This window comes from Netta rufina, assembly GCF_964035555.1.
Source record: "Netta rufina genome assembly, chromosome: 1".
Classification (NCBI taxonomy): domain Eukaryota; kingdom Metazoa; phylum Chordata; class Aves; order Anseriformes; family Anatidae; genus Netta; species Netta rufina.
Genome location: NC_140123.1, coordinates 8,826,215 through 8,840,938, shown reverse-complemented (window position 1 = coordinate 8,840,938; position 14,724 = coordinate 8,826,215). Strand labels below are relative to the sequence as shown.

Genomic DNA, 14,724 nt, shown 5'->3' with positions numbered 1-14,724 from the left:
AAGGTAAAAATATTATTAATATGATCGTCAAAACAATCTAACCTCAGGGGTCAGTTCCCTTTTAAAGGCCACTGGAAATGCTAGCTGGTATGCAGCTTGACAAACAAGCCAATGCCATCTAGATGGACAATGTCAAGCCCTTTAAAATAAACATTTAATTTCAGGATATTTTGGAGGATTTTTTTGTTTTGTTTTGTTCTTGGCTTTTTTATTTTTGTAACCGTCTGCTGTTTCCAGCACCATCTCGGAGGCTGAAACATTTTATTCCTTCCCCTGCCTGTTTTGTCATTTTCCACTTGGCAGATACAAACCACCACACCCTGCTGCTCCTTATGGTGCACAAGTCACTGGTATTGCCTTTTTATTTTCCTTGTCTGTTATCCATATCGTCACTGGGATTTACAGCCCTGGAATGTGATTTCTGCACTAATATGCCTTTTTTTTTTTTTTTTTTTTTTTTTTTTAGCTAAGGAATGCCTTACTTTGCAACCATAGCTCTGTAAAAATATTGTCTTTTTAAATAATGAGTGGGCAGTGGCTCTTTTCAGATAAATCAGCGACGCAATTTAGAAAGACAAGGAGGCATTTTTACCAGACTACAACAGTTTTAAGATCAGGAACAATTCTGGACCTAACTACGCCTTATGTCTTCCTTTCTAAACTCAAAATTTCTTTTAGTTTTACCAAGAAATATTCTACTGGTCTGGACTATAGAATTTTTGAAATAATTATGCATATTTATGTTTTATGTATGTTTTACTTCTCTAAATATATTACTCATTTGTTTAATTCATTCAGGAATCTACCATACTGTCAACCAACTACAGTAACCCAGAAACATGTGCTGTACGTGGAAGGGGCTTAATCACTAAGCCACACTTTCCTACAAAGCTCCAGTATTGTTGATTGGTAAAAAGCATTTCTCGTTGAAATAATACTGAAGTGGAGCCCACACCCTCCTCCATATATATGACTGTTAAGTTAATTAACTTTTCAGGACAAAACGCTGATCACATTCAATGACAAGGTATACTGTCATCTTCAAGACAGCTCCAGAGGTAGCTCTGGTGGTACAACAGTGTATCTCGGGTCAAGCTTAGGCGTGAAATCCTTGAAGTTCTTAGATGCTTCAGTACCAAATACATCTAAAACTTTCCTGTTCATCAAAGCAAACCTAAAAAACGAGAGAGTGAACAGATTATTCGCTTAAACAAAAAAAAATAAATTTCTGTTAAAATTATTTCACTTCCATGAAAGACTATCCAAATCTTTGAAATGCAGGCTTCAGCCTACACTGTTTACAGATTGCAAGTTTTTCACCTTGGGCAAAAAAGACATGAAAAAATACATTTGACAATCTGATCACTAGTGTTTTGACTTCATACGCTTTATATAGCATGACTTATGTAAAAAGAAAAACCTTTAACTCCACAAAAAAAGCCCAAACAACTGTCTACTGTCTTTTCCACTCAAGTGGAACATAACCTGGCCATGCCTGTGTAAGTCTGGGTAACAATTTAATGGGTGTTACAACCTATTTCCATCTCTTTGCTCTTTAAAATTGTTGAGTGAAAGACCTTTTAAATGTCAAAATAATCTGCTTCTATGGAGAGTGTCAAAATTACTGTTACAGATATTTGCTTCAGAGGAAATAAAGGAGCAGAATTGCATTTCTCTTCCCTCTTCTCTTTCAACTAAAGCAATCTTAGAATTAATATAAGAGAGAAAAATGCAGCCAAAGTTGGACATCTGCACTGACATCATCCACCGTATCATGTTTGTACAGCCTCAGAGGTTGCCTCTAGGCATCCCAAGGAAAGCTTCCCACCACATCTAGCAATGTATTAAGTCACCTAATGTCCAGCTAATAGTGTGCTGTGCCATGGTGTGTGTAGGTTTAACACGCTCCAGGGACTGGCCTCTGATTTCTCTTCTATTTTTACAGTCTGGACAGAGACGATCTCTTCTCTATGCTGTGCCTCAAACCACAGTAGGTTGCATTGAAAGGACTGAAAGGAACTCTCAGGATTATCCAGACGTTACCTTTTATAATCCCATTCCTAAACTGATCTTCACTGTGATTTGGGTGCCTTGGTTCTGCCATATAGCATATCCATATAATAATGCACACTTCACTAAACTGTATTTTTATAAATCAATTAAAGCAGAATCTATTTTAAAAGGTAAGCACTTTAACATATTAGAGTGTAAATTCTTGCTTACCACTGAAAATTTTTCATTAGGTTTTCCTTGAAAAAAATCCTTTCCTAACTGAAATAGATGTTCTATAAAAAAAGTTGAATCTTCAAAGCACTCTTAAGAAATATTCAGATATTTCTACTAATACTTTTAAACATGTAGAAATACCATGTTGTAAATCACTGAATGTATTAAATGATTCCTTCAATTTCTGTGTTTGTTTACTGGATTCTTCATATTTCACTGAAATCTGAAAGCATTCCACCTTTCCAAGTGAAAACAGATAAAAAAAGCCTTCTAGTTAAACTCTCATCTGCTGAACAGTCTTAACCACATTTAAGTCTTTGCTCCTGTCATTAGACTAAATCAGCAGTTAAGAACTTCAAGTGGACTGGAAGCCACTTGAAAAGCAAAGTAAATACACAGGAAATTAGCCCATATGTACTGCTACAGCTATGCTGTTGACAACAAATGACACAGAAAGTTGAATGTGATCAATGGTATGTTTAGGCAAGCCATAACATACCCGGATTACATACCTGCCCTTCGTTAATCGTAAAAGAAATTTCCAGTATGAAGGTCTCAGGTTCTGAACTTCCATGACAGCCTGCAAGAAAAATAATCTGTAAGAGCCAGCTGTGAAAGGTTCAGGGGAGAGCCTCATCTGGTACATTATATTGCCAAAAGCAGTGATCATTGAAGGATGGTTACAGAAACATATATATATATGTTATATATTATACACATAGATATAAATTCCTCTTATGATTCATAAAAAAATAAACTAAAAGCAACTGTGATCATCCAACAATGTCCAATACTAACAGCAGATACACTGCTCACAGCTGAAATCAGTGCTGCATATGAGCACCACCAGCAGATACTGGTATTCCCAGAACACTATCTTTCAAAAGTGGTGGCAATTAATTTAGATCTCATTGTTGTGTAGAGAAAGCATAAATAATTCTTATCATATTTTGTGTAGTCACCTTTACAAATCCCTTTCCATATCTGAAATAATCTTTCTATTTGACTACTTTTCCATCTCACTCATGAATATAGTGAGGAAAAAACACCTTAGTATAGATCACTTTGCTAATTTCTCCCTCCTTCCTCCCCACTAAACCTAGTAATTTATTTAGAGTCTTGGATTCCTTTTTCAGCTAGTCATTAAGCAATGAAAAAAAAAAAAACTTTCCTCTTTCTTCATAATAACTTTATTTCTTTTAGCTCCATGTGATGATCCTTGCCAGTAGTATTTTGAGATCTCAGTGTCACAGACTGTCTGGCACATCCCCAGTACTAAAAAATATTAGTTTACTTTGATATTAGAATGAGAAATAACCACAAATAAATTGAAGCAACGAGGAGTAGGAGTAGTGGATCTCTTCTGTTGGGCGCAAGACAGCAGAAAGCTACTTTATGTTTTCTCTTTATTGATGGGCACAAAAATAGATTTCATTTTCTAGAAAGGGGCAGATGTAGTGGAATAGTGTAGAGAGTAATTGGGTACCACTGAAAAGGAAATTTTATAGTTAATGCAGTCAATAAAGGGGCTGAAGTACATGATTAGTACAATCATGATGAGTACATGATTGACTTAGAAAGGATAAAATAGCTTGTTTCAAATGTAGGACTTAAGATTTCCTTGCTAGTTTTTGCAGATTCTTTCAGACAGCTAACTTTATTTCAAGTTGGTTGAGAGGGAAAACTTCCTTTTTTTTTTTTTTTAACGCTGTAATATTACAATAAATTGTTTGCCTCCTTGAGAAATGGTCCTTTCATATGCTTGTGAAAGTCCCTACATTTATATTCATCTCCTGGGTCAATGTGTTTTGAGATCCTTTCCAAAGAATTCAAAGCTTTATATAATGTATTGAGTTACAAACATATGAGAAATTTGAGTCACAGAAATGATCTTCCCACAGTGACACTCAAAAACAGGTTGTAGGAGTCCTGATTCACAACATCTTGCTGAAATTACTACATGATATTTTTCCTATTTCACTGTATCCTCATTCTATTCAACATTTCAGTTAAACTCAGAGAAGTTCATATGCTATTCAAAGACAACATACTTACTGCCTGAAAGCATATTGATGTGGAAATGGCATAGATGATGCTGTCTGCATGTGGAAAATAGGGAACCTTCCCTGCTTCAATGCCTTTGAAGTATATCGTCTATAAAGGTAAAAAAAATAAAACAAAATAAATTTAACGTAGCCTTTTACATTTATTATACATTTTCAAAGTAACAGGCCAACATTACTAATCTATGCTCATATAATTTTGTATATGTCCATAAATGTGTTATTGATTGAGCTTGCTTATAGAAGTTATCCAAGATCAATAGAATAAATGGCTATAAATGCACAGAACAGGACTTAGCAACATCTGGAGTGTTAAAAGGGTAGTATAGATCTTAAAGATAAAAAAGGGAAAGTTTGCTATGCTAAATTCTTCATTTTAAAAAAGCAGAAGAATAATACAATAACTATTCCAACAAAGTGAATATTCACTGTTCTTAAACAGCTTGAAATCACGTACTTTTATTTCTGAGAAAACATGTAAAGTTTATTTTCCTGAGCACAGCTTGACCTTCCAAAGCAGCACACGCCTCTTTGGTCAGTTACCCTTGGCTTGCGTAAGACAATAAAAGTAGTTTAAAAAAATAAAAAAGGAAAGAAAGAAAGAACACAAAGCACTTTTCTTATTTCACTGCAGCCACAATGTCTCAAACTCAAGAGAAAACCATCAGCAATACAAGACGCTATTCGTGTTTTTTTTCCATCTGATATTCCACAAGTCAATATGGACAACTCAGAGTTGCTTTTTTGCAACCATTATGTGAACCACCTTCAGAGCTTGAATCTAGGATGACAAGGAACAGAAATAAGCAGAGTATAACTTCCCTTTTATGGTTAATTTTATACTTAAAAGAAAAATACATTCCTTCTTTTTATTCTTGTTAAAATGAATTCTGCACCCACAAAGGGGATGGATAAATATTACTAGGGAGCCCTTGAGGTCTGCAGGAGAAAGCTTTGTGATTCAGGGATGATGCATAACAGGAGAACACTGTCGACTTATTCCAGTGTTGCTGCTGGGGAAATAACCAGGACTAAGTCTTGATTTTATGGAAAAATCACAGTAAGAAATCAAAAGCTGGTTAGCAAAGTATAATCAACATAGAAAATTCTACAAACATTCTTAATTTATTTTTTTTTGCCCCTACAGGCTCCCAATTTTTACAAGTTCATAGAAATAATTCAAACCGGAAAAATGGTAATTAGAACAAAGTTCTTTGCAAAGCCGGGAATTCAATCAGATTAAGCATACTGACAAACAACTTCAGCTATAGACTAAAACTTAAGCTATTTTGAGTTATCTTAGATTGCTGAATGCCAAAATTAGGGAACAAAGGCAGGAAGTTAAGCTGTAGCTTTTGGCAATAAATCTGCAATTAAGGGCTAGTTTTGATTTACATTTCTGGCAGAATAGACAAAATCCGCATTCTTGAAACTTTTAGATTGAAAAATCTGTAAAAGCTACAAAGCAAAGAGCTATCAGAAAAGATTACCAAAAATCATGGAGAATATACACGAACACCAGTGTATAAAGACCTTTTGAAATGAAACACAGAAAGGAAAATAAGAAAGAAATGAGACCACAGAATGGCACTGCCTCTCGGCATGTCCCTACTAAAACACAGAACTGCTATACAACCCTGTTTTACACTGCAATGTTCTGACAAAGCTTATAAAGCTCATTTTCTGCCTTGAAAAAATATATACAGTAAAGAGTTCTGTTACAAGGTTAACATCCTACCTCTACTAATTTGGACGCCAGATACATAGAGATAGTAGTACTTTTGTAGAACATCATAGAAATTCCTGCTAGACACCCTGTAACAATTAGAAAACACAAGCATTATTAAGATTGTGATTTATTGCTGCTGTTGCCATACATCAGCTCAACAGATGAACAGATGTTGCACAAGATGATACTTTTTCTGCTACAACAAAGTTCAGTGATGTTCCTGTATTGCCTATCAAAGTATGGTTCTTGCCATTAAAAAAAAAAAAAAGAATTTTGAAACTGTGAAACAAGTTTGTGGCTCTGATCAGGAGCACAGCCTCAAATTTCCTCTCTCATCCCACAAACAAGAGAGACCTCTGAGGTTTCACCAATGTAATAGGTGCACAAATAGGAGGGAAGGGCCTGCAACACTACCTATATTTCATTGGAAAATAATCCTTCTTCAGATTCAGTTGAGCTCATCCTTTCAAATGTGTTTTCATTCACATATGGAAGTGCCAGTATTCGAACCTCTTATCAAAAGTCTTAGAAAATAAAGGATAACTTTACATTTGTGAATACAATAATTTATTGTCCTTGAAGCTGAACATGAAAAACAGACCGTTTGATTGAATTTACCTTACAATTTTAATTAAAGTCTTTATTTGAAAACACTTGTAACACTACTGTGTGTTTCACTACTCGAAACACCACCAACACAGCCTTAACGTATACAGCACTATTTTTATCACATAACTCTGGAAAGGGAACAGGAGGACAGACATCCAGCTATGTGCATTACAGAAATACTTGCAGAATCCCAACACAGGCAATATGGGCTTCTTATCATGGACTCACCAGCTACAAGTGCATGAAGCTCATCATCTAGGTTTCGTACCCAGCGCAGGAAGCAACTAGTACCCTGTAGGCGAACAGACAGCAGGATTAGCCCAAGTTATTTCTCTTTCAGCATTCACAGACTGGAGATATCCTGCTGTAAACTAGTAATACAGCACACAGCATAAATTAAGGATATAGTGTGACAATACCCATAATCCACACTACCTGAAGAATTTTATTTTTAGTTGTTTACTGTTACTGTTCTTTTCAGAATCAGAGAGCAAAACAGTTTAAAATAACAATCTAATTCACATGTGTTCAGAAAAACTAAATTTGAGAACATCTTCATTTGCTCTAGTTGTCTTGACTCTCCCATGAGAAGTTTGTCACATCCTTTGCACTGTTTTTTCCAACTGTTTTGGAAATCCATATTTTGCTGCCAAATTTTATCCCTGGTAAATTTCTGTTTGTTTCCAAATTGCTGGAGACTTGCTTAGCAGGGCCAGATTGAGTGCTGATGGCACTGAAACAACATTATATAATTCTGTATGACGGCCTGCTGACATCTATTTTGATATATGTGTCAGCCTTTTAATCCATCTAATGTGTGCTTTTCATGGAACAAAAGAATAATTTATATTGGAAGAGATTTCTGGAGATTCTCTGGTCCAACCTCCAGGTCTCATTAGAGCAGGTTGATCAGGAATTCATCCAATTAAGTTCTGAGCATCTCCAAGGACAAAGACCACATAGCTTTACCAGGCAACCTGTTTCAATGTTAGGCAACCCTCACAGGAAAAAATATTTCCTTATATTTCAACAGAATTTCCTGTATTTCAACTTGAATCCATCCCCTTTCATCCTGCTACTGCATAACTCCAAGAACAGTTTGTTTTCTCTGCATCCTCCAGGAGGCATAAATAACAGTAAGATCTTCCATCAGCCTTTCCTTCTCCAGCTTGAAACCCTTTTCTCCCAGTTTCTCCTTGCACATCAGATGACACAGTCCTCAAATCAACTTGGTGGCCCTCGTGTGAACTCACTGCAGCATTTCAGGTTGTACCAGGAATAGTGTAGCCAGCAGGACCATGGAAGTGATCATCCCCCTGTATTCTTCTCTGGTGAGGCCACACCATGAGTACTGTGTTCAGTTTTGGGCCCCTCACTACAAGAAGGACATCGAGGCTCTGGAGCATGTCCAGAGAAGGGCTACAAAGCTGGTGAAGAGCCTGGAACACAAGTCCTGTGAGGAGCAGCTGAGGGAACTGGGGTTGTTCAATCTGGAGAAGAGGAGACTCAGGAGGCTCAGACCTTATTGCTCTCTACTGCTACCTGAAAGGAAGTTGTGGGGAGCTGGGGGTCGGCCTCTTCTCACACGTAACTAGTGATAGGACTAAAGAGAATGGCCTCAAGTTGAGGTTTGAAATTAGGAGACATTTCTTCTCAGAAAGAGTAGTCAAATACTGGAACTGGTTGACCACAGAGGTGGTGGAGTCACTGTCCCTGTAGGTGTTTAAGGAAAGGGTAGATGTGGTACTTAGGGACATGGGTTAGTGGGCAGTATTGGTGGTACGTGGACAGTTGGACTAGATGATCTTAGAGGTCTTTTCCAACCTTAATGATTCTATGATTTCAAAGTCTTGAACAATGCATTGAAATTAAAAAAATACAGAAGAAGAACATGTCTGTGTCCCAAAACTGAATTACAACACTCAACTTTACTACTCAAAATTGAGTAGTAAATTTACTTTTTTAATCTTATTTTAAAAAAGGAAACCAGACTACCATAGCCAACCGACTTTTTATAAAACCTTATTTGCTATTTGCTGACAATAATTAACAGTCAGGCGGACACAAAATATTAATAGTACAGCTACTGCAATTCTACAAAGGCATTTCAGACACCCCTCGGGGACAAGTTTGACTTTTTTTTTTTTTTTTTTTTTTAAGTAAGGCAGAATATAATTCCTTTGGGTTCAAAATACATCAAGAAATGTTTTGGCTGTGATTCAATCTTTTGGACTGATTAGGATCTCTATTGCCCTACATGCTTAACTCAAACTGGAAGAAAAACATAATGCATCCCAAATTTATTGAATGTAAACAACAGAAAGCACCTACTTAATAAATTACAAATAAAGGTCAGAGTATTTGACCCTCATAAAATTAACATCCATAGAACTTATTTATACTTCAGTTGCAATTAGAGGTTTTAAAATAAATCAAAATCATTTCAGTTTTTGCAATTTAAATACTTTTATTCTCTGGAGGCACTTTTCCTAAAATTCAAGCAACAAATGAATTTTCAAGTAAACTCTGAATAGGCCATTTGCACTTTGACATCAAAAATTTTAAACTCGGTAAACTTAAAAATTCTTGTGTTTCAATCCAACTACACTTTAAGTGAGATTCTGTTTTACTTATATATAAGGGTTTAAAAAAAACACGAAGTAATGTTCACCCTAAATAATACAAAATTCTCTTAGCTTTGGAGAGAAGTGAAGTGGCAGTTGAAAAATTACATGTGTGATTAGGAACATAAAAGTGCAAAAGCCGCTTCAGCACTGCAGTATGTAACATACTCTCCCTTATAGCATGTGTTTGGTTACATTCTGTTTGGCATTAATACACATAATTCAATTAACTTCAACAATGTTGAATGAATGTGTATCAGTTCACAATCTGTCATCTTATAATGGTGCAGAAGGGTTGATTTCCAAGTGGTAAGTGCTATGTCTCAGTTGCACATGATGTATGTTCTGCAAGCTCCTGCTATTTAGGCAAGTAAGGATTCCAGAGACATTTGAGCCAAAAAATGTGCAAATGGCTTCTCTTTGGCTACAATGCTGTTACTGCAGTCATCACTTGTGTTTGCATGAAAATGTTTCTGTGTAAAAGAAAGTCTTTTGAAATCTGAATTCACTTTCTCTGAAGTATGCCTATCTCCTGATACTGATGTCATGCTTCAAAATCTATCTCGCTTATTCAGAAATGACAGAAAAAATAGAAGGAATGGAAGATCTGTTTGCTGTTTATGGTTTGATTATCACAATGCTACAGAATTTGTCAATGCCATTCTGTAGAAACCTGTGTCAGTAATATGAAGTGGCTAGACTTTTTACCTCATCCTGATGTTCTGAAAAACAAAATAAAAAAGTGGCATTCGACACTCTGTATATTATAAACTTACTTTGTATATACTGACAAAAGATCCCAGGAAAGCTCCAAGCTGGAAATTTTCCTTGTTGTAGAAGAGTGAAAGTAGCCGGGATGGCTCTGTAAACAGATGCCGGAAGGTGGATGGGATCCGAAGGCAACACTGGATCAGGTAACCAATGCTAAACATCCTAATGAAGCCCTAAAGAAAACAGGAAGAAACCACAAATTCAGAAGAAGGAAAATAAAAAATGTCTACAGAAGTACTTATTATTGACATCGAGCAGTTTAAAACCCATTCTGCATATACTAAAGAAAATGCATTTCCATCTTCAAACTTTTTTTTCCTGTCCAGATTCCCCAGTAAAACAGCAAAAGCAATAAAATCGTAAACAATTGACTCTCCTTTAGTTTGTATGAATATCTCATAGGCCTCAAAGGACAAACTCTATTTGTCTTTTGCTCCAAAATTCTGTCCTCTGAAAGAATCCTGATGTCTTCCAGGTTACTGACCAGCTTTTAACCACAAATGGGTACAGAGGAAAGTAATGTGGGACAAAAAAAAAATAAATTGCATTTTTACACTCAAATGTCTGGAGAAAGCACTAAAGCAGTAAAAAGTCCACACAAAATAAATTTCAGAAAGTGGGAGAATTAGAAATTGACCCTGATGGTTTGGCACATGCTCATGTACTTTCCCTCAACCAAACTGGAGGCTTCAGGAAGTGTACAGCAAGATAAAGTACAGACCCAAAGGGGAGATTTTGTCCAGAAATATTGAAAAAGGATAATGTGGCTTCAAATGATTTTTCTCTTCCTCTTCTCCCTTAGATATGGATCTGCTATTTTATATCTCATCACAAAACTACACTGACTGTTTCTTTCCAAATCCTCTTCCCCAGTTTCTTGTAATTTCCTCCAAAGCTTCCTATCATCATTCTTACCCTGTGGCTGAACTTCTCAGAGAATTCTGAATAAAATCTATCCATTGTTTGTATGGAAGATACCTCATCTGAAAACTATCCGAATGCCGCGCACTCATCGTTGGCAAATAAGGCATGACCCAACACTCGTGATTTCTCCAGCCCATTTTTCAGAGCATACTCAGGGACACTCAGATAATTGTAGAGACAGTGGTAACTGTCAGAGGCCTCAATTGAGCAACCTTTCCAACTCAGAAACTCCAAACATTTTTCCCTTCTGTAGAACTTTCTAATGCATCTTAAAGCTCATAAAACTATTCTGGTTAAACATCCAGTAATAAACTTCTTGAAACAATTACTCTCCCTGACAACACTCAATGAGTGTTTATAGGAATCAAGTGGAAGAAACTATTTTGTGTCATCTGGTGATCATATCATACAATAATAGAACGGTTTGGCTTGGAAGAGACCTTAAAGACCCCCTGGTTCCACCCCCCTGAAGGGGCACCTCCCACCAGACCAGGTTGCTCAAACCCCCATCCAGCCTGGCCCTGAACACTTCCAAGGATGGGGCATCCACAGCTTCTCACCACCCTCTGAGTGAAACACCTATGATCCAACAGCTATGCATGAAAATTTTCCATTTCTTCTTCTACTACTTTTAAAGGTATGTAAATTGTACTTACTGTACAGCTACTGACCCAGTGTTTTGTGATCATGTAATGAAAATGCTGACTGAAAGGTATGTACGGTAGGCAGAGTTCTAAGTGCACTGTGAATTTTGTGTAGTTAAAATGTCAAAGTTAAGATGAACATAAATCCACACCTAAAATGAAGGCGTAATCTAGCACGAAGTACACAGCCCTCATCTTGAGAATAAATAAATAAATAAATAAAAGAGATGATCACAGTACCAGGTACCATTATATAAAAAGAAAGTCCTAAAAATACCAGTTATGACCAAAGCCCAGTGAGAACAAACAACAATAAGGTACACTTGATTTTTTTCCTGGCTGTAGAAAAGACCATTCAGATGGGATGAGGAACACCGCATTAGGACACACTTCAGTTCCAGCTGGCAAAGAGTCAAATATATACCTGCCATTTATTTTTATGAGTTGCAAACTTAGAAGTGCTGACCTGCAGGATTAAGGCTTAGTTTTGATGCACAGCAAGCAGCAGTAAGTAGTGCACAAAGTCTTTCCATTTAGCTCATTAAATCGACCAGGTGAATGCATATCACATATTTATAGGTGCTTTTCAAAGTCACAAAAAGTATTACATTTTAGATCATATAATCAATGCGTGATATTGTTACTTTTATCTTCCAAAAAGACCTCAAATAATAAACAGTAAAGTGTATGTAGGAAACCATAATAAACTTAAGTGAGATAAGTAAACCCTGCTACAAGCTATTTCTCCACTGAAATTTAAAATTGGGACTCACATCAGCCAGATGTAGCAGCACAGTAAAACTACATATCTGCTAAACTCATGGAATAATTCTTTTGAGAAATATATTTCTTAGAAAGTTAATAATACAGTCAAGATATTGGCTATAAGTCACTTCCAGATATACACATGTGCACATAAATGGAGTCCAGGAACATACCAAAAACGAGTCAACCTGTTGCAATGTACTAGGAATTAGATAATTAAATTAGATAACTTAAATTAAGTTATCTAAAGTAACTATGTACATGTACAGCAATAAAAATCTTTATTCTGGGTATACAGTAGCCCATGTTCAATCAAGAGACAGAATATCCAGCTACAATCATTAGAAAATAATCTCATATTCATTTTGGTCATATTCGTCATAGGGTATTTTATGACAGCCACCTGTTATCATCTGCAACACTGACAGAAAAAAAGAAACTGCCCCTGGCTAAGTTTTCTTCATTGTAATCAATAGGAACCACAAAAGAAAAATACGGTTCAACTGCCTTCGTTAGCCTGTCATGCTCTCTTCAAGCATTTACAAAACCAAGATATTTTGCATTTTATGTATTCAGAATCAGAAGGGAAGTTGATGAAATCAGGTGTTAATGTCATTATTAGACACTACATAAAAGCTATCATGTGTTGTGTCCACTACTAATGTGCACTGAAGTATGAAGCAGGAGAGAAAGAGCATGCAATGGTAATTAAGCACAGATATGATAATGGGAAAACAAGATGCTCAGGGGTAAGGGAATATATAGTACAGAGGGAAAATTCTGGCAATAAGCAGCTCATCTGATCAATATCAGATTAGAAACCCCCCTTACAGACATAGAATTACAACACCATGATTAAACTGTGCCTCCTGACAGTTATTACTGGCTGACTGCAAGTAGAGCCCTTGAGAGAACTGAAAATGCTTTCAGAATCTTGGACCTTTAAAACCCAAATACATACAAATAACACTTTTCCCTCACATTTTAATAAAAAACAGTCACAGAAATGCAGGAAATTCAAAGATCTGACTGTCACTTCACTGGTATTTCCCTGGTTATATTATTGCAGTCAAGAATGATTTATACTATAATATTATACAAGACTGGTACAAGTATGAAGTATAGTTCAAATGCATAATTGATTTCTCTACAGAGATAATAGCCTTTGAAACTATTCTTTTTCTTCATTTTTAGTCAGGTCAAGATTTATTTCTGCTCCATTGGGAGCTGAACGCTGGGTTTCATATATATCTATATATATCTGTGTATTATTTATTTATTTTATATATATATATATATATAAAATAATAGCTTCTCCGTCATCCCCCCCAGGTGTATGAAATGTGAACAAAATGATGCTGAATAAACAACTGAAGTGGACAGAGAGTTCTGAATATCCCCTTTAAAATTTTTCTTGTTCTTCTCATCATTAACATGTCTCCCTTTCCCCAACCCCAAAAAACAATAAAGGTAGTAGTGTGGGACCAGTCTGCTGTAATTTGAGGAACTCTCAACCTGAAATGAGATTTGGTCCCTCCACTGGAGTGATTCAACACTATTAACTCCTATTTCTTTGTCACCCTTCTATTTCAAAGGCACTTCAAGTTCACTGTATTCCATAATAGCAGAATCACTTCTCTTCTTATTTATGAAGTCACAAGCAAAAACAATCTTCTAGAAGATTAAGACAGTTTTCCACAGAGAAGAGGTATCAACTCTATTACAAGTACGCTAAGAGAAATCCCCATGTTTATTCTAGCAGTGCTTCTAAAATAATATAGGGTTATGAGGGTACTGATAGGTGTATACCCACATGGTGCTGAGCCTGAAGAAAACAACAACCTAAAGAAAAGGCACAATCCATGAATGAGATAGCAAATGGACTGAGATAGTGGTGAGAGGTTGAGAAGAAAAGCCTCATTTGATGCAGCAAAGTTTCACAAACCTATCCAACTGCCAAACCTGTAGCACTCTGTAGATCTATTACCACCCAACCAGGAAACAAAGATCCTAGGAAGTTGGGCACTATTTTTACATTTGTGCGTATCATGCTGACTTATCTTGATGGTTGTATGTAGGTGCCATCAATAAGAAATGCAATATAAAATACTGTTTTATAGAATAAATTACTAAGCAAAGAATTGTACGGAAATAATCCACTCCAGTCACATAAACCCCATAACTGTATTTTGATTGCTGTCCTCAGTTAGTCCCTGAACAAGACCTTTCTATATTGAAGCCATGCTAAATTTTCTGTTACCTTGTGTGCCATTAGAAGAGATAAATGCAACAGTTTTCAAGACAGGCAAATTTTGAACAAAGTAAGGGTAAATAAGGTGGTAAGTGATTCTCCCTCCTAGTTCCAAGGC

At 36.2% G+C, this 14,724-nt stretch overlaps 1 protein-coding gene across 1 annotated transcript in view; it reads right to left on the bottom strand.

The window, feature by feature from the left end:
- Nucleotides 1–381: 381 nt before the first annotated feature.
- The window catches only part of TMEM135 (transmembrane protein 135), a 177,577-nt gene continuing 163,234 nt past the window's right edge, over nucleotides 382–14,724 (bottom strand). Inside the window, exons 10-15 of the mRNA XM_084301827.1 lie at nucleotides 10,028–10,195; nucleotides 6,856–6,919; nucleotides 6,028–6,104; nucleotides 4,282–4,380; nucleotides 2,739–2,806; nucleotides 382–1,174 (exon numbers count right to left, since the gene is read on the bottom strand). Of these exons, the coding sequence (XP_084157953.1) occupies nucleotides 1,042–1,174; nucleotides 2,739–2,806; nucleotides 4,282–4,380; nucleotides 6,028–6,104; nucleotides 6,856–6,919; nucleotides 10,028–10,195 (609 nt within the window). The 3' untranslated portion in view covers nucleotides 382–1,041. The remainder of the gene's footprint in view (nucleotides 1,175–2,738; nucleotides 2,807–4,281; nucleotides 4,381–6,027; nucleotides 6,105–6,855; nucleotides 6,920–10,027; nucleotides 10,196–14,724) is intronic.